This window comes from Salvelinus fontinalis, chromosome 36 (assembly GCF_029448725.1).
Source record: "Salvelinus fontinalis isolate EN_2023a chromosome 36, ASM2944872v1, whole genome shotgun sequence".
In the NCBI taxonomy this organism is placed as follows: domain Eukaryota; kingdom Metazoa; phylum Chordata; class Actinopteri; order Salmoniformes; family Salmonidae; genus Salvelinus; species Salvelinus fontinalis.
This window is the reverse complement of record NC_074700.1, coordinates 4,710,294-4,737,072: the sequence shown is the minus strand read 5'-3', so window position 1 is coordinate 4,737,072 and position 26,779 is coordinate 4,710,294. Positions and strand designations below refer to the sequence as shown.

General features: G+C 43.6%; 1 protein-coding gene across 3 annotated transcripts in view; it reads right to left on the bottom strand.

The window, feature by feature from the left end:
- sorcs2 (sortilin-related VPS10 domain containing receptor 2) overlaps nt 1-26,779 on the bottom strand; it is a 345,517-nt gene that overhangs the window by 241,217 nt on the left and 77,521 nt on the right. For all 3 annotated transcript variants that reach the window (XM_055900408.1, XM_055900409.1, XM_055900410.1), the window contains exon 2: nt 4,603-4,670. In XM_055900408.1, the coding sequence (XP_055756383.1) occupies nt 4,603-4,670 (68 nt within the window). The remainder of the gene's footprint in view (nt 1-4,602; nt 4,671-26,779) is intronic.

The following is a 26,779-nucleotide window of genomic DNA, read 5'->3' as shown; positions in this document are numbered from 1 at the left end:
CATACACTAAGGAGAAGTCCTTATCTGTTTTATAGGCCTACTGTAAGTCGCCTATACTCAGCCAAGACAGAAACAGGGTCAGAGACATACTCGAACAGCACCACCCCCTCAAGAGTCTGAGCTTGCCTGGCAGGGTTGGTCCAACAAAGCCAAAACCCCCAGATGGGTGAGCATAATATACAAGGAATTTCTCCAAGCTGCTAATGAGAACCTTGACGACCTTGTACCTAGCCGGTGGGAATTCCGGTGGGGTGCCACCACCCAGGTAGTGGCAGTGCTGGAAACACTAGCTTCAGTAACCCATGGGGTCACACTTGTACAATCTGAGAGGGGGCAAATTATTGTGGCCCTGGAAGCACAAAATAATCAAAGGTCTGACTGCACTGAGGTGCTTGGGAAAATGGTCACAAAGGAGGACCAGCGTGTGTTTCAGGGGAAAGGGGTGAATCTAAGCTCCACCAGCTAAGACTTGACATTGGTTCATCAAATCTATGGCCTGTCTCCTGGTAGCGCCTCCATGCTCTGGACACTACGCTGACAGACACAGCAAACCTTTTTGCCACAGCTCGCATTGAGGAGTGCACATTTGTGGCCTGCTGGAGGTCATTTTGCAGGGCGCTGGCAGTGCACCTTCTTGCACAAAGGCGGAGGTAGCGGTCCTGCTGCTGGGTTGTTGCCCTCCTACGGCCTCCTCCACGTCTCCTGATGTACTGGCCTGTCTCCTGGTAGCGCCTCCATGCTCTGGACACTACGCTGACAGACACAGCAAACCTTTTTGCCACAGCTCGCATTGATGTGCCATCCTGGATGAACTGCACTACCTGAGACACTTGTGTGGGTTGTAGACTCCGTCTCATGCTACCACTAGAGTGGGGAGCACCGCCAGCATTCAAAAGTGACCAAAACATCAGCCAGGAAGCATAGGAACTGAGAAGTGGTCTGTGATCACCACCTGCAGAATCACTCCTTTTTTGGGGGTGTCTTGCTAATTGCCTATAATTTCCACCTTTTGTCTATTCCATTTGCACAACAGCATGTGAAATTTATTGTCAATCAGTGTTGCTTCCAAAGTGGACAGTTTGATTTCACAGAAGTGTGATTGACTTGGAGTTACATTGTGTTGTTTAAGTGTTCCCTTTATTTTTTTGAGCAGTGTATATTAATCTTAAAAAATTTCCGCGTGGGGAGGATATTGGAAAATAACTGTGGGACCTTATCTCGACAGGCGTGTGCCTTTCCAAATCATGCCCAATCAATTGAATTTACCACAGGTGGACTCCAATCAAGTTGAGGAAACATCTCAATGATGATCAATGGAAACAGGATGCACCTGAGCTCAATTTCGAGTCTCATAGCAAAGGGTCTGAATACTTATGTAAATAAGGTATTTCTGTTTTTTTATTTTGAATACACTTGCAAAAATATCTAAATGTTTTCACTTTGTCATTATGGGGTACTGTGTGTAGATTGATGAGGAAGGTTCTTTTATTTCATCCATTTTAGAATAAGGCTGTAACGTCACAACATTTGGAATTAGTGACGGGGTATGAATACTTTCAGAATACACTGTATATATTTAAAAAAAAAAATATATATATATATATATATGGGGGATTGGAAATGATGCAGACAGTTACTATTGATGGAAGCCACAATCTATCTGTAATATTTAAGCTGATCTACTGCTGTGACTACACAGCCTTTATGGAGCTGACAGTAAACCAATGCCCCCACACATGTATTTATTCAAATTTTTATTTTACATTTATTTAACTAGGCAAGTCAGTTAAGAACAAATTCTTATTTACAATGACGGCCTACCCTTAACTCAGACGACGCTGGGCCAATTGTGCGCCGCCCTATGGGACTCCCAATCACGGCCGGTTGTGATACAGCCTGGAATCGAACCAAATCATCATAATAGCGCAACACCACCATGGCGGCCATTTTAGCTCCTTACAAAAACATGCAAATTCTCTTCACGCTACGGATCATGAAAAAGAGAGGCAAACGACGTCCAGTGTATCTGCCAGATTGTTCACCTTCCTACATCTCTTTTTCCCACCAGACTGGTTTGTCATGGTGAAAATAAATGAATCATTCATGAGTAACAACATTAAAACATCAAAATGGAGCAGGGTGGAAATATGTACATTATTCATTTGGCTTCTAGAGAGAGACAGGCAGTCTCACCTAATGAGAGGCCAGCACTTTGAAGTGTAGAGAACCCAGAGTGAGGCGAAGGGAATGAATTAAGTACTGCCGTGAGACACGTTCAATGTTTGTGACTGATTTCTAGACGGCTTTCTTTCTCTACCCAGTGTCCTTATAACTAGGACCCTGACATGTGATGGCTTATGATCTGGAATACCTAAATGTATGTGGAGGAGTGACTGGTTCTGAGCTAGTGCTCTAGTTTTGAAACATCGAGGAAAGTGGCGATGTCATTGCCGACTGGGCAGTTCTATTAGAGGCCTGTCAGGCCCAGTCATGACCAGGATTGGGTGGGTTACTTTCTAAATGTAATCCGTTACAGTCCAACATTTTAATCAGTAACATCACTTTTGGATTACCAAAACTCAATATTGTAATCTGATTGCTTTCATTTACTATTTGATTACCTTCCCCGTAATAGGCATTGGAAGAAGCCAAAAAATGAATATTACCAATTGAACGACATCTATTGCAGGATTAATCTGTTAGATTTTTACATAGCTGGTCATAAATGGATGTTGCATTTTACTTTATGTGTTGGTTATGTAGGCTTCTAATCCATTGCTATCTACTACAGATAATAATAGGATTAGGCTATAGCTTTACATGAAAAACCAAAGTCTGTCATATTTCCAATCATTCCAAATAATTTACCCCCTGATTTTCAAGAATAGGACTTAAATATAGAATAGCCAAATTGTTTTACCTGAGCAGCATAACTCAAAAACAAAGGATTTATTAGCATACTCTGCTGTTCATGATTTTGTTGTCATGGAGGACGGATTGGGCTCATTGCTTCAGGTTGAGAGATAAACGCTGCTCTCATAGAATGGCATGATTTGTGCACTGCCAAAAAGTGCTATTTGCAGGTGACAAATGTATGCCACATGCTGCGTTTGCCCTAAGCCTTTTGTTCATGTTTTCGTTGGTGACACTTTGATATCACGGTCATTTGCAGCTGTTTAAGTCTATCAAAAGTGTGCAAGTTTGATCACGTGTCCATTAGGCCTATTATTTGATTTTTTTTTTATCTGCACAAATTAAAAAGAGCAATAAAAGCCCCATCTTCTTAAATGAAACGTGTTTTTGGTCGTATGGAACACAATACCACAGAGGAGTTTAGAAGGGAGGAACCATAGAGATCCTGTAAAATAATTTTGGACTCTATGGGAGGAACTCCCTCAAACGTTTTATTCCATAGGCTGGGATCCGCACTATGCAGCTGTTGCAAGAGCGCATTTTCTCACTGGCTGTCCACTGGTCGAAAAAACAGCGGCTTAAACTTGTTCAGTTCAACCGTTATTGGGTTAAAATACACATATACATTAGTGAACAGCATCCACAACAACCACAATCCATATGGCACAAATAGCTAAATGAGAGAGCAGCAGTGTGATTCGGATCTATGCACTATGTAGATATCAACAATAAGTGATATCCATATCGCTCGTAGGCTACACCACTGCTACACCTTACCTCCAAGCATTTATTCAAGTTGGATACTCTTTGGATGCCGACAGCAGTCGCACCATTGGAAGACATAGTTTGGACTGTAGCCTTCAAAAGCCTATTCCTGCTCTTTTCCCACAATCCATCTGCTGTGTCGTCATAGTGGTCGCTGACTTGGGGTCAGACTCCCTAAGGCGGAACAAACTTAAAGGAGAATTCCACCCAAAAGCTATCTTTTGGTATTTGTTTCATTTGTCCATTGTTGATATAGTCCCAAAATGTTTTGCATGTCAGCGATCAAGTTTTCAAGATATGCAACTTTCAAAGTACAGAAATCTGGCCCGTGTGATGCGTTTTTGAAAGTTACAACTTGATTGCTGATAAACATTTTTGGGAATATATCAACAACGGACTAATGAAACAAATCTCAAAAAAAAAAAAATTGGGGTGGAGTTTTCCTTTAAACTTGAGCCTTCTTTCAATGCTGATTTGAAAGTAATTGAGAATGGTGTCATTTTATTTTTGTGGAAACATCCTTTCTGAATTTAAAAAGTGATCCTAGAAGTAATCATCTCGTTTTTTAAAAAGTATCTGTAATCTGATGACAATATTTTTGCTGGTAAAGTAATGGATTAAAGTTACAGTATTTTTTTTGTAATCCGTTACATGTAACGGATTACATGCAATACACTGGCCTGTCCTGTACCACGACGACATGTTATCTGTCCAAAGAGATGCCCGCTCTCACGCCCGCCTGAAGTTTCGTCTTTCTCCCACTCCTGTTCTGTCTGTACTCAGTGCCACAGTGGCTTCTGAGAAGCACAGCAACGAGATAAATCAACCCACGGCCCTTTAACCTAACAGTGTGTAACTGTCCTGATAGGTGGACGGGGCTAAACGAACACATAAACAAACAGACACGCAGCCTTTTGATCCTACCTCCAGAGGGAGCTCTCCAGAACCTTGCTGGAGTCACCGTGGTAGTACTTGGTCAGGATGAGGATGACCTGAGGAAGAGGAGAGATGAAGGGTGAGTCACAACTGTACAACAGAGTTTGAACCGGTTTCACCGACGGCATGGTAAGTGTTGCAAAAGCAACAGTATTTGGTTTGATTCAAATCGATTAAAAAGGTGTTTTTCAATTTCAAACTGATTTTCCTTGTCTTGGGGGAATTCTGCTTCCTGGCCCTTCTACTGATTATGCCAACATTTGTTTGAGGGAGCGCAGAGAGACTATTACCCTATACAAATAGCTGTCTTGTTTGCCTCTTTAATTTTAGAAGGAAATGTTTACAGAGTGCTACCCCCACGCAAGCCAAATTATGTGTTTTGTTTAATGCTGAATATAATTTCAGGACATGCTTCAAATATGAAACCCTCTTATCATTATATTCAAGTACAAGTGCTGAACATCAGGTTTTTGGGGGAAGAAAAGACACCTTTAATATACAACTCAACAGAAACCTCTGAAATCTATTATTCATAGAACCAGGGTATCTTGGTCAAATGTTTTTTTTTTTTATATAAAAAAATGTGAGTTTGTGTGTATGTGTGTGCGTGTCCCACTACTTCATTCATCTTTCATATTTTCTGAGGACTCCCCGGGTTTTGACAGCAGTGTGTGGCCTGATGGGAGTGCGTTGAAATGGCGAGAGGTCGGTGCAGGAGGGTCAGGGAGTGCAGTTTGTCCTGGAGGTTTGATCGGAAGGTTGGCGCAGTGAGGTGTTAGGAGCCAGGGAAGAAGACACTGAGCCTAGCTGCCCTGGGGCTGGGCGAAGCTGATTGGCCAAGGGCCCTGGCCTGAAGCAGAGGCAGTAGTCTGTTTAGCTTTTATAACATGTTTGACCATAATAGAGTTATAACAAATCCTTGAGGTCAACTTAAACCCTAGAATACAGCTACACCACACAACTGGCAAAGACTACTGGGTGAAAACAAGTGTGGGTGGTCTCTGAGAAAGAAGTGGGCAAGGGGCCACAAATTACTTTAGGTTGTGAACCTCTGATGGATTCCTTTGTCAGATAAAATGAAAGTGATGTTGTTCTCCTAACTTCTTTTGATAAGACACTTGGCCGCAGGCCCAACTATTTCCCACAAATATGTTTTAATCCAGTGAGAACATTTAGGCCTAGCCCCTCACAAACCTTTAGCAGGGCCTCAGGCACAAGCGTTGCCCCCTCATGCCAGGGAAGAGCAGTGCAGCAAAGGGCATTTTAGTCCAAGAGGACAACAGTCCTCTTGACGGAGGCTGAACCCTCTGGAGGCTGAGCTAGTCTTTAAAGCCCACAGTGGGACTCGGGAGAGGGTTACATTATTCTGCACAGAATTGTTCATTCAGAGCTCCACATCTGTGGAACACTGAGTGTACTTTCAGAGTAGCTCCAAGCCCCTGTCCACAAAACCTAGCCAAGTTCTATCAAAAGCACTATTTTGAGTCTCAAGACACATTTTCTCAAAGCGACTCAAGCTCAAAGTTCTATCCCTGGTGTAGCTTGGGCTTCTGAAGATGCTTTGAGACCAGTGGAACAGAACCAATGACAATCTCCCGAGCAGTCAACTGCCAAACTCAATAACAGCCATCACACTATAACTATAATACTAAATATATCCACGTCACCAAATACTTGATTAAAACACACTGTTTTGCAATATAGGTCTACAGTAGCCTCAGCAGCATGCCTATAGGGAGGCCAGAGACCTGGCCGTGTGGTGCCAGGACAACAAACTCTCCCTCAATGTGATCAAGACAAAGGAGATGATTGTGGACTAAAGGAAAAAGAGGACCGAGCACGCCCCCATTCTCATGGACAGGGCTGCAGTGGAGCAGGTTGAGAGCTTCATGTTCCTTGGTGTCCACATAACCAACAAACTACCATGGTCCAAACACACCAAGACAGTCGTGAAGAGGGCACGACAAAACCTATTCCTCCTCAGGAGACTGAAAAGATTTGCATGGGTCCTCAGATCCTCAAAAGGTTCTACAGCTCCACCATCGAGAGCATCCTGACTGGTTGCATCACTGCCTGGTATGGCAACTGCTCGGTCTCCGACCGCAAGGCACTACAGAGGGTAGTGCGTATGGCCCAGTACATCAATGGGGCTAAGCTTCCTGCCATCCAGGACCTCTACACCAGGCTGTGTCAGAGCAAGGCCCTAAAAATTGTCAAAGACTGGTCAAACTTGCTCAGGTGGAACAAAACTTAAACTTAAACGTGCGCCTTTTTCAATGTTGAGTTGAATGTCATTGAGAAAACAGAAAGGTGTCATAATATATTTTTTCACAAACATCCTTTATCCTCTATTATTTGTTACTTTTATTTCTTATTCTTAAATATATATTTTTAATTTTTAATTTCTTTAACTGCATTGTTGGTTAGGGCTTGTAAAGTTAGCATTTCACAGTAAGGTCTACACCTGTTGTATTCGGCGCATGTGACAAATACAATTTGATTTGATTTGATTACAGCCCTAGCAGATGCAGTGGCAGAAACAAGCTCCTACAGTTTTACACAGTCAATGCAAAATAATTTTAAAAGTTATATATTTTATTGTCACATACACCAGATGGGTGCAGTGAAATGTGTTGTTTCAGGGTCAGCCATACTAGTACAACGCATCTGGAGCAAATTAGGGTGAAGCGCCTTGCTCAAGGGCATATTGACAGATTTTTCACCTATTTGGTTCAGGTATTTGAACCAGTGACCTTTCGGTTACTGGCCCAATGCTCTAACCACTAGGCTACCTGCTTCTCTGAAAGGAAAAGAGATGAGGACCATCCTCCTCAGTGGATTTCATGACACTTTTATTTGTTAAACATTCAGAACGTTATCCCTTTTAGGTAAAACTCTACTAAATATATTTACATTTCACCAAATAATTGATTAAAACACACTGTTTTGCAATGAAGGTCTACAGTAGCCTCAGCAACACTCTGTAGGGTAGCACCTTGGTGTAGCTGGAGGACAGATGGGTACATTGACTTCAAAACAAAACCTAGGAGGCTCATGGTTCTCACCCCCTTCCATAGACTTACACAGTAATTATGACAACTTCCGGAGGACGTCCTCCAGCCTATCAGAGCTTTTACAGCATGAACTGACATGTTGTCCACCAAATCAAAGGATCAGAGAAGTAATCTAGTACTGAAAGCATAAGCTACAGCAGAGCTAGCACTGCAGCGCATTAAATGTGGTGAAAATTAACTCAAAGAGAGCGAAAAACAATATTAAACAGTTTTGAACAAATTAATTTCTTCCAAAATTAAGGAGAGGCAAGAGAGAAAGAGAGCTACCTATATACACTGCTCAAAAAAATAAAAGGAACACTTAAACAACACAATGTAACTCCAAGTCAATCACACTTCTGTGAAATCAAACTGTCCACTTAGGAAGCAACACTGATTGACAATAAATTTCACATGCTGTTGTGCAAATGGAATAGACAAAAGGTGGAAATTATAGGCAATTAGCAAGACACCCCCCAAAACAGGAGTGATTCTGCAGGTGGTGACCACAGACCACTTCTCAGTTCCTATGCTTCCTGGCTGATGTTTTGGTCACTTTTGAATGCTGGCGGTGCTCTCACTCTAGTGGTAGCATGAGACGGAGTCTATAACCCACACAAGTGGCTCTGGTAGAGCAGTTCAACCAGGATGGCACATCAATGCGAACCGTGGCAGAAAGGTTTGCTGTGTCTGTCAGCGTAGTGTCCAGAGCATGCAGGCGCTACCAGGAGACAGGCCAGTACATCAGGAGACGTGGAGGAGGCCGTAGGAGGGCAACAACCCAGCAGCAGGACCGCTACCTCCGCCTTTGTGCAAGGAGGTTCACTGCCAGCGCCCTGCAAAATGACCTCCAGCAGGCCAATGCAGACACATCTCAGCATCAACTGTTCAGAGGAGACTCTGGGAATCAGTCCTTCATGGTCAAATTGCTGCAAAGAAACCACTACTAAAGGACGCCAATAATAAGAAGAGACATGCTTGGGTCAAGAAACGAGAAATGGACATCAGACCGATGGAAATCTGTCCTTTGTTCTGATGAGTCCAAATGTAAGATTTTTGGTTTCAACCGCCGTGTCTTTCAGAGATGCAGAGTAGGTGAATGGATGATCTCCGCATGTGTGGTTCCCACCATGAAGCATGGAGGAGGAAGTGTGATGGTGCGGGGGTGCTTTGCTGGTGACACTGTCAGTGATTTATTTAGAATTCAAGGCACACAACCAGCATGGCTACCACAGCATTCTGCAGCAATATCCCACCTGGTTTGCGCTTAGTGGGACTATCATTTGTTTTTCAACAGGACCATGACCTCCAGGCTGTGTAAGGGCTATTTGACCAAGAAGGAGAGTGATGGAGTGCTGCAACAGATGACCTGGCCTCCATAATCACCAGACCTCAACCCAAATGAGATGGTTTGGGATGAGTTGGACCGCAGAGTGAAGGAAAAGGAGGCAACAAGTGCTCAGCGTATGTGGGAACTCCTTCAAGACTGTTGGTTTCCAGGTGAAGGTGGTTGAGAGAATGCCAAGAGTGTGCAAAAACTGTCATCAAGGCAAAGGATGGCTACTTTGAAGAATCTCAAATATAAAATATATACACTTTTTTGGTTACTACATGATTCCACCTGTGTTATTTCATAGTTTGATGTCTTCACTAAAAATAAAGAAAAACCCTTGAATGAGTAGGTGTGTCCAAATGTTTGACTGGTACTGTACGTTGTATACTTTCATTCAAGGCTAGGTTGTAGAAACCTCATGATGGGTACAGGGAAAATGTGAGTATTATGTAATAGCCTAAACCTATCGATGTTACATTGAGCTGGGTGAATGGAATATGAATGACAGAGAGAGAGAGAGAGAGAGAGAAATAAGGCCATGCTCATGCATTTTTTTTTATCATCCTCCTTCATCTTAAACAGCACCGACCGCCACTGCTCCCCACAGATGAAGAATTGGAAATCAGAGGTAATCTGAACTTCTACTCAAAGCCATTGAAGTATGTGAAACCAGGCAGGGTCCTGTGTGACATCCTGCGACACAGTGAGCGAGCATATCCCTCCCCCATTTGTCTGGCCGTGTGCCAGATGGCAACAGATTGTCCGCCTCTGCACAGCTGTCCCTCTCTATCCGCACAGCTCTAATGAGACACTCCGAGTGAGACCTAGGCATATCTGACACTTTATCCAGCCAGAGATGGAACGGAATGAAACACCAACGCTGACTTTATCTGCTATGCTGAACATCTGGACTATTGGTGTTGGCACCAATAGTTGTTTTTTTTTTTCAAGTTTTAATTGGCCTGCCCCTGGTGAGATCAATTTTAGTTTACTGACAAGTTTAGGTGTGGATGGAGGGAGAGAAGAGTAGTGGAGAGGTGGGGGACTGGCACAGGAGAGAAGGAAGGAGTCTAGGGAGAACAGGTGGCTGATTTGGTGGCTTTTCTGGTTAGTCATTGTCAGTTTTTTGCGCTTATCCGGTTAGTCATTGTGCAAAACGCTCAATTTAACATGAAAAGATGCATAGGAAGATAGGAAGACAGGACAGCGTAATACATGGTGTCAGCATGCACCACTTATACAAGAGATACTAAATCAAAATGACTATGGATTTAATGGCATGAAGTACAATTTGTAGATATTGCCAAAGCAGTATAATAGTAATAATAATAATAATAATCATGTATCCTATACTATCTCATGTATAACAGGGCTGGCTAGTAAAGGTCTCCTCTCAGGAGAGCGCAATGCATTTTAACATGCCTCGGCTGGTGTCCACCGGACCTGCCACAACCACATGTGTGTCCCTGTTTGCAATAGACAGCCTTGGATAAAATACAGATTGCATCAAACAGCATCCCGGACTCGTCCTGTGAAATATGAAAAAGTAGAGAAGGAGAGCGCAAGTGCCTCTCTCTCTTTCTCTCCACTGGGCCGACAGAGCTTCGGGGTATGCGTCATTCATCTGCTTGTCAACATTCCCGTGGTTTTGTATCCAACCAGCCCGTAAAGCGCCGTGGCTCCAGACGAACCCTGCACCACACTGTTCTGTGGCCCTCTCCATGTGTTGCACTGGGTTTGAGAATGAGTTTGAGACTGAGTTCTGCACGATGGGAAAAGGAATCACCCTGGGGAGGCGGCAGAGGGAGCGTTCTGTTGGCAGTGGTGCGCCTACCCTCCCTGACAAAATTGCTGGATTACTGGAGAAGTGTTATCCCACCGCTGCCACCAACGGGCACTGGCCGGAGCCCGAGACTGTAGCTTGGCAGGCCCCGACTACAGCTTATTTGACTGAGAGGCAAAGTTTGGCATTCCCTAAAGGTCGTAGCAGAGCATTAATCTTAAAAATTATCTTCCTGTTATTCAAAACAGCAGTATGTGGCAAGTTGATTACACTTACATACAATATATATATATACTTGAAGCCTACATAGATCTGCAAATATATTGAGACGAGTGACATTAAGTCTTACGGCTCATTCTCGAATGAGCAACGACGGAAAAACTTTGTGTGGGGCATTTTATTGATTCAAACTGCAACCTGAAAGGGAGTTTGTATTGAACTAATTGACCATGCAAGACTGGCTTGGCTGGAAGACTGGCTTGGCTCATTTCCACAAATCTAACTCCTGTTCACTACTACTATTCTATTTGTTAGATCAGTATAAACAGTACGCTCTTAGAAAAAAAAGGTTCCAAAAGTTTTTGTTGGGCTGTCCCCATAGGAGCACCCCTTCGGGTTCCATGTAGAACCCTTTCCACAGAGCCAAAAAACTGTTCTACCTGGAACCCAAATGGTTATTCAAAGAATTCTCCTATGGGGACAGCCGAAGAACCCTTTTTGGTTCTAGATAACACCTTCTTTTCTAAGAGTGTAGAAAGCACTAGAAACTCCAAGCATTTGGCATGACGAGCTTAATTCTCTTCCACAACGTCCATGCAACCTTCCGGCAACATTGCAGCGGTCTGATGGTGACACACTGTGGGAATGTTGTTTGTCAGCCCGTGGATGGCATTTACTAGGGAAAAGTCAACTGAGCAGTTAGGATTCATGAATAACTACACACAAATTACACAAGCCCCCATTGAGCCTTTACGCCGCGACACAGTCGACCGTGAACTCTGGCTTCACATCACCATCTCGTCATTTGTCCTCGTGACATTCCGCTACACTGAGAGACTCAATGAAAAGCTATCAATCAGCTTTTGAGGAGAGAGGAGAGTTTGGCGAAAGAAAAGAAAAAGAACGAGGGTGGGGATAAAGAGAGACGAGAGGAGCGTTAGAGTTTGAGAGAAAGAATGCGGTCATTCATTTTTTTTTAAAGCGAAAACAGTGAAATACAATTACTGTATCAGAGTGTATGACCCCGCTTGAGGCAAACACATTCTCCAGAAATCAGACCACACACAGAGGAGCAATTCATCACAGTCTGGAAAAATTAAGAGGAATACATTGGTCTACTTTTCAAAAATTGAACCCCAATTGATTTTCACCAGGCACAAAAATAACATTCCCAGCCAATTCACTTTGAGAAATGACTTCACTCTGCCTCCTCTTAACTCTCTCTCTCTCTCTCTCTCTCTCTCTCTCTCTCTCTCTCTCTCTCTCTCTCTCTCTCCTCTCTCTCTCTCTCTCTCTCTCTCTCTCTCTCTCTCTCTCTCTCTCTCTCTCTCCTCTCCTCTCTCTCTCTCTCTCTCTCTCTCTCCTCCTCTCTCTCTCTCTCCTCTCTCCTCTCTCTCTCTCTCTCTCTCTCTCTCTCTCTCTCTCTCTCTCTCTCTCTCTCTCTCTCTCTCTCTCTCTCTCTCAGCTAGGCCACAATTACCCCCATTCCTCTCCTTCAATACCATTGATAATCAGACCCCATAATAATCGGGGTCTGATTAATAATAGTAATCAGACCCCGAGCGATCATGTCTGGTTGAACACGTTTCTGCACGGACCTCAGCCACCCTCCCTCCCTCCCCTTCCCTCGCACCAGGCAGTGACCCACACACGCTGGCATTTTAACGGTTGTTTCAGATGGCGACCGCTCATTAAACTGCTCCGGCAGAAAGGGAGAAGGCAATTACATGGACCTGTGGGTTCTGCTGTTCCAAAGAATACAAAGGAACCTCTGCTATACTGACCCTTACACACACGGCAGACTCCATCCAGTTAGACCGAGGTATTAAGCACTCGACTGGCTGGTTCCCACTGGTTCCTACAGTATTTATGTATCTGTCATGGTATAGTATTCTTGTATTTGACTCTCTTCTGCTTTCTTTTTCTATTCCTTCTATGTTACTGTTTTTTGTCCTCCTTTTGTGTCTGTGTCTCTCCCTCTCCCTCGTTGTGTCTGGTCTTTGTTTCCTTGTTTTGTCTCTTACTGTTTGTGCTATTTAAGCCTCTCTTCCTCGCTCCCTCGTTCTTTTCTCGTCTCTTTCCTCCTGCTTTCCGTGATACGTATCTGATTCATGTCTGTAATTAGGGTCTCGTCCAGTCGTTAGTCTGTTTACGTAGTCGAGACGACCGAGAACAAACCTGAACATAACATGGCATGCGGAGATACACACAGACGCACGCATCCGTCCACCCATGCAGAGCAGTGATTTTCTTTTTCCATTTGTAATCCCTCACATGGATTAAACCTTATCAAACGACAGGGGTGAGGTAGAAGTAAGCTCTTCGAAAATAAAACAACTCAGTTCATAGCTGATACTTTAGTGCACATAAAAATCACACTTCATAACAACACCCGACGCACACTACCGCTCAAAAGTTTGGGGTCACTTAGAAATGTCCTTGTTTTTGAAAGAAAAGCACATTTTTCGGTCCATTAAAATAACATCCAATTGATCAGAAATACAGTGTAGACATTGTTAATGTTGTAAATGACTATTGTAGCTGGAAACGGCTGATTTTTAATGGAATATCTACATAGGCGTACCATCACTCCTGTGTTCCAATGGCACGTTGTGTTAACTAATCAAAGTTGATCATTTTAAAAGGCTATTTGATCATTAGAAAACGCTTTTGCAATTACGTTAGCACAGCTGAAAACTGTTGTCCTGATTAAAGAAGCAATAAAACTGGCCTTTAGACTAGTTGAGTATCTGGAGCATCATCATTTGTGGGTTGGATTACAGGCTCAAAATGGCCTGAAACAAAGACCTTTCTTCTGAAACTATTACTCTATTCTTGTTCTGAGAAATTAAGGCTACTCCATGCGAGAAATTGCCAATTAAACTGAAGATCTTGAACAACGCTGTGTACTACTCCCTTCACAGAACAGCATAAACTGGCTCTAACCAGAATAGAAAGAGGAGTGGGAGGCCCCGGTGCACAACTAAGCTAGAGGTACATTAGAGTACACTAGAGTGTATAGTTTGAGAAACAGACACAAGTCCTCAACTGGCAGATTCATTAAATAGTACACGCAAAACACCAGTCTCAACATCAACAGTGAAGAGGCGACTCCGGGATGCTGGCCTGTATTTCTGATCAATTTTATGTTATTTTAATGGACAAAAAAATGGCTTTTCTTTCAAAAACAAGGACATTTCTAAGTGACCCCAAACTTTTGAGCGGTAGTGTAGACCAAAACTGATGTATAACAACACTAAGGTAAAACAACACTGGTGTATTCCTATGGAAGTGCAGTGCTGATAGAGGCTGGAGATGGACTGACAGTCTTAGAAGGTTTATAGGGCCAGCAGGATTGAGACTGAAACCTCAGAGGTACAGAGAGCGAGAGAGCGAGAGAGCGAGAGAGCGAGAGAGCGAGAGAGCGAGAGAGCGAGAGAGCGAGAGAGCGAGAGAGCGAGAGAGAGAGAGAGAGAGAGAGAGAGAGAGAGAGAGAGAGAGAGAGAGAGAGAGAGCGAGAGCGAGAGCGAGAGAGATAAAAGGAAAGATAGATGGAGAGAGAGGTAAAAAAAGAGAAATCCCTGGAGCTCTGATAAGTAGTCTCATCTCATTGACCGAGTGATCGATATGGCTCAACCAGGGCCCAGGGATTACTGCTGGCCCCCTGGCCCTTAGATCTGTCCATCGATTTGACCTCCATAGGGGGGCTTAGTGGACTACTGACAGGGGGTGGAGGGTGAGCTCCGCTGAGGATGGATCCAAGCCTGGGCCTGGAGGTTCAAGCCCAGAGGTGATGGGTTCTTGGATGTCCTTATTTGGACATACATTGGGAATAAGGGGTGAGGGGAGCGCTCTGGCGATTCAACCAAGCCTGCAGGGTCTTGATATTGGGTGGTTCAAGTCCTTGCTTGAACATTGAAGCTATGACTCGGCAAATATACAGTATGATGCTCAGAGCTTGGTGGTGTACTGTCGTTGCCTTTATTCTGGAGAGAAACCATGTCATTTGCACGCTTTGTATGAACTACAAAAAAAAAAAAAAATTGACTGTTTCAGTTGTGTGAGCAACAAGGACAAAATGGGGACAAAAATAGAGCATAACATGCCAGAAAGTGGACGTGCCCAAAAATATCTCTTTGAACACACGCAATCTGTGATGTTGCCGTCACTTCCAGGACAGTACTGTAGTTCCGCTGCCACACCTCAAACTCAATCTACCTTGATCCTCTCTACCAGCAGACAGCCGCAGTCAGTCCATGTGAAAGACAACAGAGTACACAGCACAGGAGCAGAGGCAGGAGTAAAAGATTTGCTCTGTCGTTTTCTCGTCCTTCCCTCTGTGGCTGATCAAAGACCACTCCATCCCTCCATCCAGCCGGACGGTCTCGTTTCGATGAGTTTTATCCTGAAATTCCCAATAAAATCTTTCCAGATAGGAAAAAATGCAAGGGTGGGGATTTCGAAGGCAGACTGAGATCCCACCTGTGAAGAAGCGGGGGGGGGGGGGGGGGGGGGGGGGGGGGCGGAAGCATCAAGTGTGTGCGTGTGTGTGTTTGTGTCTCTCTGCCTGTGTGTGCGTGCACCCAACATCATAGCACCTTGGGTAGATGACAAAGGACACTACGTAACACACTGCCTATACGAACGCGCATAAACATCTGTGGGTCACAATGGTGAGTGGAAAGGAAATCCCACCCCAAACCCAGGCAGCATCCCCTTTAGTGGATACATCTGCTAGCACCAGGCTGAACAGCTGTCCCCATAGGATTACCATGATCCCTGCTTCACAGTTTGTCATTTTTTCCCCCCTTCTTGCCTCTTTAACACCCCTCCTATCGCTTTACATCCCTCTCTGCATTTCCCCTCTGTCTCTCTAACACCATCCCTCCATCCATCTCAAGCTCTTCCTCTCTCTTTCCATTTTTTGTTCCATCTCAAGCTCTTTTTTGCTCTCTCGCTCACCTTCTCTGTGTCCTTTCTCTCTCCCTGCACCTCTGGTTGACTTTCCACAGGCCCTCTCTCTCTCCTTCTCATTCATCCCTCTCTTTATGTCTCCCTTTCTCCGTCTCTCCGTGGAGCAAAAACATCTCCCTCTCTCCATGGAGCAGCTCTACTGCTCTAGATAACACAGCACTACCAAAACCCTTATCATCCAAAATAGCTATTTACAGTGGGATGAGAGAGTTCGAGAGGAACTCAAAAAGTGGAACAGAGACAGGGCTCAGTGGTGAAGGGGGGCTCAATGACATGTTGCACACAGTGAAGCGCTACCTCTCCGGATTTAATTTAGCCGAATGTGTTCATAGAACTGTGGACTAATTACGGGAAGACAACACATTATTGAGCGAGCGTGTGTTTTTGCTTCCCTCGATCCGGGTTTGACAACAGTTGATCAAGCATTTTGCATCATAGTTTGAATATGAACTTTGGTAATTGAGTCGTAAAAAAAGATATACTAAAAAGAGGCAAATGCAATCCACTTGGGGGCAACCAGGTCGGGTCGCGATGAACCCACCCTGACGCTGCGCGGTGCGAGTGCTTGACGACGACATTTGGAGTTAATTCCATGTTATTGTCGAGCGGCGCTCAATTACCTGTCAACTGAAGCACATCGCTTCCTCAACAATGAACAAACAATCCCAGCAACCACCACCTCTTCCCTCAGACGCCCCCTTTTCTCTCCCTCTTTTGCTCTCTCTCACTAACTCTCTCTCCTCGAGCACACTTCTTCTGATTTCACCTTTATTTAACTAGGCAAGTCAGTTAAAGAACACATTCTTATTTACAATGACGGCCTACCCCGGCTAAACCTTAACCTGGACGACGCCGGGCCAATTGTGCGCCACCCTATGGGACTCCCGATCACGGCTGGTTGTGATACAGCCTGGAATCGATCCAGGGTCTGTAGTGACAACTCTAGCACTGAGATGCAGTGCCTTAGACCGCTGTGCCACTCAGACGCCTTCTCTTACTCTACCTCCTTCCCTCCTTTACCCTCACCTCCTCCCTCTTTCTCGCTCCCTCTCACCTTGATCCATTCCACACTCAGCCTACCTACTCCAAACACTCTGCTCCAGCACCTCCAATAAAGCTAAACCCCACTAAAAGCAACAACACAGCAGCAGCTCCCCTTTCAGGGGGCACAGTTGTTGTCGTAGCACATATCTGTCCAGAGCATATGAGAGGTGCTGTCAGGGCCGGGGGTGTTGTGACTTAACAGGCCCTACGGTGTCTGGTCATTTCCCAATGGTTTCCCTTCCAGCTGGGCCCTAAAAGGCCCCTATTTAGTCTGAGAGAGAGACCTGGCTCTTGTCAAAAGCCATCAGCACCTCTCGGCTGATAACCTTGCCCTACCGCTCTTCTCCTTTCCTGTGTCCCCTTCTCTCTCACCTATTTCCTCTCTTCTCCACCCGACTGGGGCCCTGGCCTTGCGTTAATGCATTTTCACACTTTATTTGGAAGAGGAGGAAGAGGCACACACACAAACTCCAAAGTAAGCTTTCTCGAAGCCTCCAGAGGAAAACGTCATCCAGCATTCACTGACAGGCAGCCATTCTCTCTTTCCTTCTCGCTTTCTCTTCATCCCCCCTTCATTCTCAACCTCCAATCTGACCTTTTCAGTCGAAGGCCACCCTGACTTTAAAACTAGAAAAACCCGGCCTCGAGGGACCCCCCCCTTCGAAACTAATGCAACGTCTTTTGGACATCTACATTCTACCAGTCTAAAAAATACGATTCATGTATGTTATCGCAAAAATTATAATTTGGTTGTGTTTATGAAGGTCTTAGGTGACATTAGAATACGAAAGAAAATGCATTTTCATTAGTTTATGTAACTGTAGGCTATATGTACCAATGAAAAACCACTAAAGCGCCACAATTTAAGTTTTAGAATCCAGTAAATAAACACCATCACAAAGGTCATTCATTATTCATTCGTTAAAGGGACAATCTGCAGTTGCTACCCCAAATATAAGCTTGTTTTACGCCAATGTGTGTTAACAAAGTAGACGTAAACAAACACTATATAGCCTCAAAACATGGTTTAAACTGTAATTTTGATATGTCCGTGCTTTCATAACTCAGTCTATGAATTTGAGAGTGGTTACATTTCTCCAGCCCCATCCCTTTAGCTTTTTACCGAAACAGAGGCTGGGAGTACGCTTTGTTAGTTTCAACTGCTAATTGCCTCTTTAAGTGCAGGTCTTAATGGCCAACCTCAGAGGAAGTTTACGCTCCTATTTCTCAAGTAATTCCTGTCCTAGAGCAGAAATTCTCATTTAGGTTCCACCTCGAAGACTGACGCAGGCTGCTAATACATATTCAGGAATTTGTGGTGGGAACGTTGTGTCGATTTTCACGTGTATCGGAGAAATAACAACAAATAGGGCACTGACTGACAGCTCTCAGTGTAACTAGCTAGCATGCTAACCTTAGCCAGCTAATTAAAGTTATGTGAGCACCATGTCAATTAAGACAGGCGCATGTAAGTCAAGTGAAAATAATTATTTCAGAAAAAGACTACCAGCCCACCTGTCAAGAGATGAGTCTCAGCTAAACCATGCCTATACGAGCTGTTTATGTGTTGAGGGTTGACAGTTGTTTGACTCTTGACGTTTGATAATTGCACTGAAATCGTGTCGGATTCCAGACATCGTTAGTATTTAGACATTCACACAGACATTGTCAAATCATTTCAGCGAGCTAGCTAGCTATATATCAATACATTATCTAAATTGTGCCGCTATACATCAACAGTGGCGATTGTTCATGGATGCCAAGGGAAGCCAGGCTTCCCCCAAAAATGTTAAATGATTTATCTTTCGTCTCGCTGTGTTTTCATAATTTTCCTTCAATTTGCAAGAGTCTGAATGTATCTCACCGGAGAAAGCATCCGAGCGAGCGAAACAGCGCACCTCTGTCTCTGTATGTGTAGGCCATCTATGTGATGCAGTCTGGTCATAAAGAGTATGACATCGTTGCCACCCGTAGCATTGAATGCAAGGGAACCCAGTGAGCATTTGGCCTCCGTTGATAAAAAAAAGTATTAAATAATAGCCAATCAGCGTTGCGCTAAACTTAGGGAGCTCAACTGTAAATGGTCCTGAAGCACCAAAACAAAGTGTCAAGGGAAGCCAGTTTGGATTTTGCTTTGCGGTAGGTAGCCTAGTGGTTAGAGCGTTGGGCCAGTAGCTGAAAGGTTGCTAGGATCGAATCCCAGAGCAATTTTTTGTTGCATTACAACCTGTAATTTAAATAGATTTTTATTTGGATTTCATGTAATGGAAATACATTAAAATAGTCAAAATTGGTGAAGTGAAATGAAAAAAATAACTTGTTTAATTTTTTTTTCTTCTAATAAATAAATGGAAAAGTGGTGCATGCATATGTATTCACCCCCTTTGCTATGAAGCCCCTAAAGAAGATCTGGTGCAACCAATTACCTTCAGAAGTCATGTAATTAGTTAAATAAAGTCCACCTGTGTGCAATCTAGGTGTCACATGATCTGTCACATGATCTCAGTATATATACACCTGTTCTGAAAGGCCCAAGGGTCTGCAACACCACTAAGCAAGAGGCACCACCAAGCAAGCGACACCAAGAAGACCAAGGAGCTCTACAAACAGGTAAGGGAGAAAGTTGTGGAGAAGTACAGATCAGGTTGTGTTATAAAAAAAAGAACAAAACTTTGAACATCCCACGGAGCACCATTAAATCATTATTAAAAATGGAAAGAATATGGCACCACAAAAAAACCTGCCAAGAGAGGGCCGCCCACCAAAACTCATGGACCAGGCAAGGAGGGCATTGATCAGAGAGGCAACAAAGAGACCAAAGATAACCCTGAAGGAGCTGCAAAGCTCCATAGTGGAGATTGGAGTATTTGTCCATTGGACCACTTTAAGCTGTACACTCCACAGAGCTGGGCTTTATGGAAGAGTGGCCAGAAAAAAACATTGCTTAGAGAAAGAAATAAGCAAACACGTTTGGTGTTCGCCAAAAGGCGTGTGGGAGACTCCCCAAACATATGGAAGAAGGTACTCTCGTCAGATGAGACTAAAATTTTGTTTTTTGGCCATCAAGGAAAACGCTATGTATTGCGCAAACCCAACACCTCTCATCACCCTGAGAACACCATCCCACAGTGAAGCATGGTGGTGGCAGCATCATGCTGTGGTGATGTTTTCATCGACAGGGTCTGGGAAACTGGTCAGAATTGAAGGAATGATGGATGGTGCTAAATACAGGGAAATTCTTGAGGGAAACCTGTTTCAGTCTTCCAGAGATTTGAGACTAGGACGGAGGTTCACCTTCCAGCAGAACAATGACCCTAAGCATACTGCTAAAACAACACTTGAGTGGTTTAAGGGAAAACATTTAAATGTCTTGGAATGGCCTACTCAATGCCCAGAACTCAATCCAATTGAGAATCTGTGGTATGACTTAAAGATTGCTGTACACCAGCGGAACCCATCCAACTTAAAGGAGCTGGAGCAGTTTTGCCTTGAAGAACGGGCAAAAATCCCAGTGGCTAGATGTGCCAAGCTTATAGAGACATACTCCAAGAGACTTGCAGATGTAATTGCTGTAAAAGGTGGCTCTACAAAGTATTGACTTTGGGGAGGTAAATAGTTATGCTCATGTTTTTTTGTCTTATTTCTTGTTGGTTTTACAATAAAAAATATTTTGCATCTTCAAAGTGGTAAATTTGTGTAAATCAAATGATACAAACCCCCACAAAATCAATTTTAATTCCAGGTTGTAAGAAAACTAAATAGGAAAAATGCCAAGGGGGGTAAATACTTTCGCAAAGCCCTGTAGTAGTCCGAAAAACTCTGAAACATTAACTTGCTTGTCCATGGTGTAGGTCATGTAACTTTTTGTTGCTCTCGGGTTTTGTGATGGAATTTATTTTGCCACTGTATCGTTATTGTCAAGGCCTTAGGTCTATATATCAGGTTATAGGGAAAATAACGCAACTTATCACAACACATAGGTTGTAATATGTTTGTTTTTTGTGGTTTGGCTTCCCCAGTGATTTTACCCACGCACCGCTACTGTACATCAATGCATTATATAAATTGCGAGTGCGAATCCTGCATAGAGATGGAGATTTCTCTTTCGGATCAATGGACTGGTCGAAAATTAGCAAACCCTTCACACCTGGGGCACCAGCCATGCAAAACAAATTTGCCTAAAACGTTAGTGGTCAAAACCATTCATCTTGGCGTGAGGGTGGAGCGGGGTTCTAAAATGCAATCATATCACGCAATTTTATGATTTATAAAAATGGTTCTATATTTTTTTGTATGCAGACTAGCTAAAAAATCAAGTGAAACTTGACAAATTAACAATGGATTATGATGTTTTGTGGGTAAATAAAGAGGTGTAAAAACATTAGTATACAACCCCTATTAGTTAACAAAGCCACAAAGTCATAAACCCTGTCAATTTCAATATTTTTGCTTTATAAAATCGGGTTTCTCCTACCTCAACCCTAACCTTAACCAAACTGCTAACCTTATCCTAACCCTAAAGTAAATTAAATTAAACTAACCCTAAACTAAATTAATAAACTTAAATTAAGATCAAAACGTATGTTTGTTTGTATGATATAGCCAATTTTGATTTCATAGCTGTTTTATCTAGTGGAAACCCAAGTGTAGGCTACAGAGAAAAGCTGATTGTCTCTAGGACGACTCATGAAGAACTTTGCAGCAGTTGTTCTGATAAATAAACATTGCCAAGCTGGTGGATGGTAACATTTAAATACAACCCAGCCCTGAAATGAAATGTATGCTGAAAATAATTTGCATGTCATCTCATAGGAGAAAACATGTAAGACTCATAGAAACATCTGAAGTCACACATTCAGATTTGGCACTTCAAACCCAAATATATAATACTTTGTCTCAGACGATGACTTATTTATTTACATTGTTGTGCAACATCATGGGCAAGCTCTGGCCATCGTCTTTCAGCTAGAAAAAATATATTTCTACTGGTGTGGGCATTTACGGAACATTCTGAAACTTAACAAAAGGCATTTAAAAAGAACAGAATGGCATGGAATCGCCAAAAAGTAATATTTTGAAATAGAACTCAAGGGGTCATTTTAAAGAATTGTTTGGTAGGGATAGGTGATTTGGGAACTGCAGAATCTGTTCTTTCTGATACTAAAATGTCTTACCTGCTTGTGACTCATAGGAGGATTTGAAAAAGTCACTTTTTGGCACTCTGTGTCATTGTCCCTGTATCAATTCCAAGCTGATGTTCATCAGATTCTTCATATACAATTTAACAATTGATAATATTGTCACCCATCAGACTATTGTCAATGTGATCTTGTCTTTAGGCTAAGTATATTATCATATGTGTGACTTCCAGTGAATGACTGCTGGTGAATGAGGGGCAGGAAGAAAGAAAATCACGTCCTCTTAAAACTGGTATAAAACGAATTATGTTTGTGATATCAAGATTCTAACAATGACAGTGTATTATATAGACTCATTAAGGAATAATCAAGGACGTGGGGGGGGAGCATGACTTAAAAAGTGGCAGAGTAATTAAACATTTAAATTAGTTTTGTGTCCACGTGACGCTCTCAGCTTTCTATGACACTCTTTTCTATGACACTCTTTTCTATGACACTCTTTTCTATGACACTCTCTTTTCTATGACACTCTCTTTTCTATGACACTCTTTCTACTGTTAAGATCAGCCCAACTCGAGATGAGGTCACAAAAAGTTTTAGAATTATACCAATGAGGCCCGACTCATAAAAGCTACTGTCTCGGGCCTCCCGAGTGGCGCAGCAGTCTAAGCATTGCAGTGCTAGCTATGTCACTACAGGTCCTGGTTCGATCCCCGGCTGTATTGCAGCCGTCTGCGACTGAGAGACCCATGAGGCGGCGCACAATTTGCCCTGCATCATCCGGGTTAGGGGAGAGTTTGGCTGGCCGGGTTGTCCTTGTCCCATCGCGCTCTAGCGACTCCTGTGGCGGGCTGGGCACAATGCACGCTGACACGGTTGCCAGGTGTATTGTGTTCCCTCCCACACATTGGTGCGGCTGGCTTCTGGGGTAAGCAAGCATTGTGTCAAGAAGCAGTGCAGCTTGACGGGGTCGTGTTTCGGGGGAAGCACGGCTCTCGACCTTCACCTCTCCCGAGTCAGTATGGGAGTTGCAGCGATGGGACAAGACTGTAACTACCAATTGGATATCATGACATTGGGGAGAAAAAGGGGTAAAAAAAACTAAAAAATACACACAAAAAAACAGCTCCTGTCTCTATGAAAAGATGAGACTCACGAACACGCACATGTAAAATGTTTTGCTCTATGATGCTCACAATCCACACAAGTGTCACACAAGACTCAAGGGTAAGGGGTCTTCTACATAGAAGATCATAGGAAATCCCAGACATAGTGTCTATAATACTGTAATAAGCTCACATAGTTGCTGTCACAAACTCCAAACAGTTGTCACTGGCTAGTTGGATATTCATTTCCCAGTATGCAAACAATTTCTGTACTTACACCATTCATATAAGGTTTTTTGCTTTGGCATTTGTCAATAAAACTCATGAATGTAACTGTTTATGTCAAATTGTTTCGTGTTCTACCTCTTGCCCTATTTGTCCTTAAAAGAAAATAGTAAAACACTTCATTGTGAGGCTAAATATAAGGGCTGGGGTCTTGAGACTGATAGGGTTAAAAGCCCATGCCGCAGGAGTGAAACACAGAAAAATACCTCACAAGCCTTGTTCCTCACCCAAACCCGTAAACCTAGCTAGACGGTGCACCAATAAACTAACGCAATGAGACATCTTGTAAACGTTAAAAGCAGAGCCAAATAAATTGATGTCAAAAGCAAACGTGTTAAAATGCATGACATCCAGGACTGAAATAGAGAGTCCAGGTTTATGTTGGCTAGGAAACCTGTCTAAGGTGTGCTGGAAATCACCACAGCTATGTTCCTTTTAAGTTGGCAAGTGGGCACTACTCGTCCACTGCAGTGAGAACGGACTCTGCCCGTCTCTTAGCACACTTCTGTGCCCACCTCTGTGCTCTGCCACTGAACGGTGAACAGATTATGATTTGGTCTGTCAGAGACTTTGTAAACAGATCAGATATTGTGGCTTGTGCCCTGAATGGACCTTTAGGAACAACCTACAGTACAGTCTTGTTGCTCAGTTGGAAGCATGACGCTTGCAACACCAGGATAGTAAGGTGGAAGATTGGAAAATTGGAAATGTCAGCCGGTGCCGACCCAGGGGTTTTTCCTGGGTCTGTCCGGCAGTGCTCGTCCCTGACGTGTAGGCTCATCCATTAACAGGGCCCAGGCTGAGGTTGTGGTGGCAGACAGACTGAGTGGGGAAGAAAAAGGAAGGGTTGGGTAAAGCCCTAATCGAGATGTATTATTTATCGAGATCTGTGCTTTGTTCGCACATAGAAGAGACACAGGCAGAAGCTCAGACTGGAAGGGAGAACAAAAAAAGAGGGAAGGTATGAAAGAGAGGAGAGGGGAAGAGAGGCTGATAAAGAAAGAGAGAGATGGGGGGGGGGGGGGGAGACCCTTCTTGATACATTTCCCAATCTCAAATGGTACAAAGCTCAACTCTTCTCTGTTGAAGGTGAGCCAAACTCTCTCTCCCTAAACTTTCGGCCAAACCAACTATTGACCTGGTTCCATGACATGGCCCAAAAACGATACTAAAACGATACACTAGTCATGAACCCATCAGTTTCGGTTTCCCAGGAAGAGTGTCTGCTGTTTTCCAGAAAGAGCTCAAAGATACCGGGGGGAAGTATCAACTCTAAAAATAACAAAACCAGTGGCCCTGTGCCCTGCCTAGTCCAATGTCAGCCAGTGTGTGCCCAGTCTCTCCCAGATACAGACAGACAGACAGGCGGGCACAGGCTGTGCCCCTCTGCCAACGGAGCCCTGCCACAGCTGTGCCCACAAGCCCCCTCCATTCACCCTGACAACAAGCAGCTTCTGTTATCACCACAGATACAATCGCCGGGCATGGAAGGGGAGGAGAGAGGATGGAGGATACTGGGCTGGCGGCTATTCACAGCACACTGTGGCTGCTGTCTCTGCAGCACATAGACAAGGCAACACATACACAGGCACACACACATATCCCAACCACAGACAATGTACACACACTGCAGAGAACACCGGAATACATATTATCACTGAATTATCACAGTGAATTATTGCAATGTTTGTTTATGTGTCAATTAATCCCATAAGGGATGAAAGGTTACTGTTTCACCTGTTCTCCTGTATTTCCCTCTGTTCCTGTCAGCCACACAACAGAGAGAGAGCCAGGTTGGTTGAACTCATGCTATCATAAGCAGGGCCAATTCACATCGTTTGAGAGCGAACAGAGCAGACAGCGGCCTGACTCTGGCAAAGACAATCAGCTGAGAACATACACAAGACACACGCACACAGCTCAACCGCTCCGAACATCAGCGGTGAAGAGAACAGGAAGAGAGAGGAGTCGGCAGCACCTGATGGGTTTCAACAGGATGTAGAGGGCCTCGAGTGGGAATGCGCGTGTGTGTGAGTGTGTTGTTTAGTCCTAGTTGAGATCGAGGACACTAAGCATTCATCACTTGAAAACCAACCCATCACAGCTACTGGGTAAGTATTCACTCTCCATTGGCCCAGAGGGCTTCTTTAATGTCTACTTAACAATGATGTCAAGGGTCGAGATGTCCTGATAGGTAAAAAAAAAAAAAAAAGTGTTATTTTTAGTATTATAAGGCCACCGCAACTGATTCATACAGGAACCACTTGTAGATCCGCGTTATTAAAATAAAAGCATTTAAAGACAGACAATAAGAGAACAGATAGCCATGGAAGTATTCTGAAAACTCAGTTGAAAGTTCAACTCTCGTGCAACAGTATTTAGCATCCAGAGAGACAGTAAGCTGTGAAAAAGAGCGAAGAGGTTTGCCAACTTGTGCCAACCGACATTCAAACTGGCAGGGATATAATTCCTCGGATATGATTCATTTCCGATTTCTCCCCATTTCTTTCCACTATGTAACAGAAGCTGTGTGTCTGAAGGTCAGTTTGAAATAAAGTGAGGAGCAGTGGGCATCACCCTGTATGAACTATCAATCTCTCACTGCGAAGAGAAACTTGTGTTTGAGAAGCTTAGTGTTAATGTGGGCACTGGAGACATGAAAGGGTATCTACAAATTGCCTCATCTGTCAAAGTTGGTTAAAGTAGAAGTTTTGAGTCTGTTCGGCCTTTAAAACACTTGGCAGATGTAAGAGAAAGCAAATCTAAAGGGATGTGGGCTCGCGTCCAAACCAAGGGTTTTGTTCTCATCGAAAATATGATTCTAATGTCATTCATCAAGCTTGTGGTTGGTGTAGAATTGGCGGCCATTTGGGGATTTTGGAGGTTTGCTAATGAACATTTCCTGGGAAATGGCATTGGTTTGCGACAGGAACAGATGGAGTTCCCCTTTATGCACTGATCTAGGATCAGCTTATCTCTTTCCAATCCTGTCCATAACAATAAGAGTGAAAACACAAAACTGACATAGCATGATCAGCATCTAGGGGAATTTGTTTATATTTCCACTGAGCACAGGCCTGCTTGCAATTACTCATCGTTCCAGAGAGGTAGAAGGGAGATAGCTGAGGTTATCAGCTAGCAGGGCCATTTTTAAGTGGCCCCATACTTTTGAACGGTAGAGTATATTAACTCATTTTTTATTCGAGGGATGATTTTTTTTCTTCTGAATA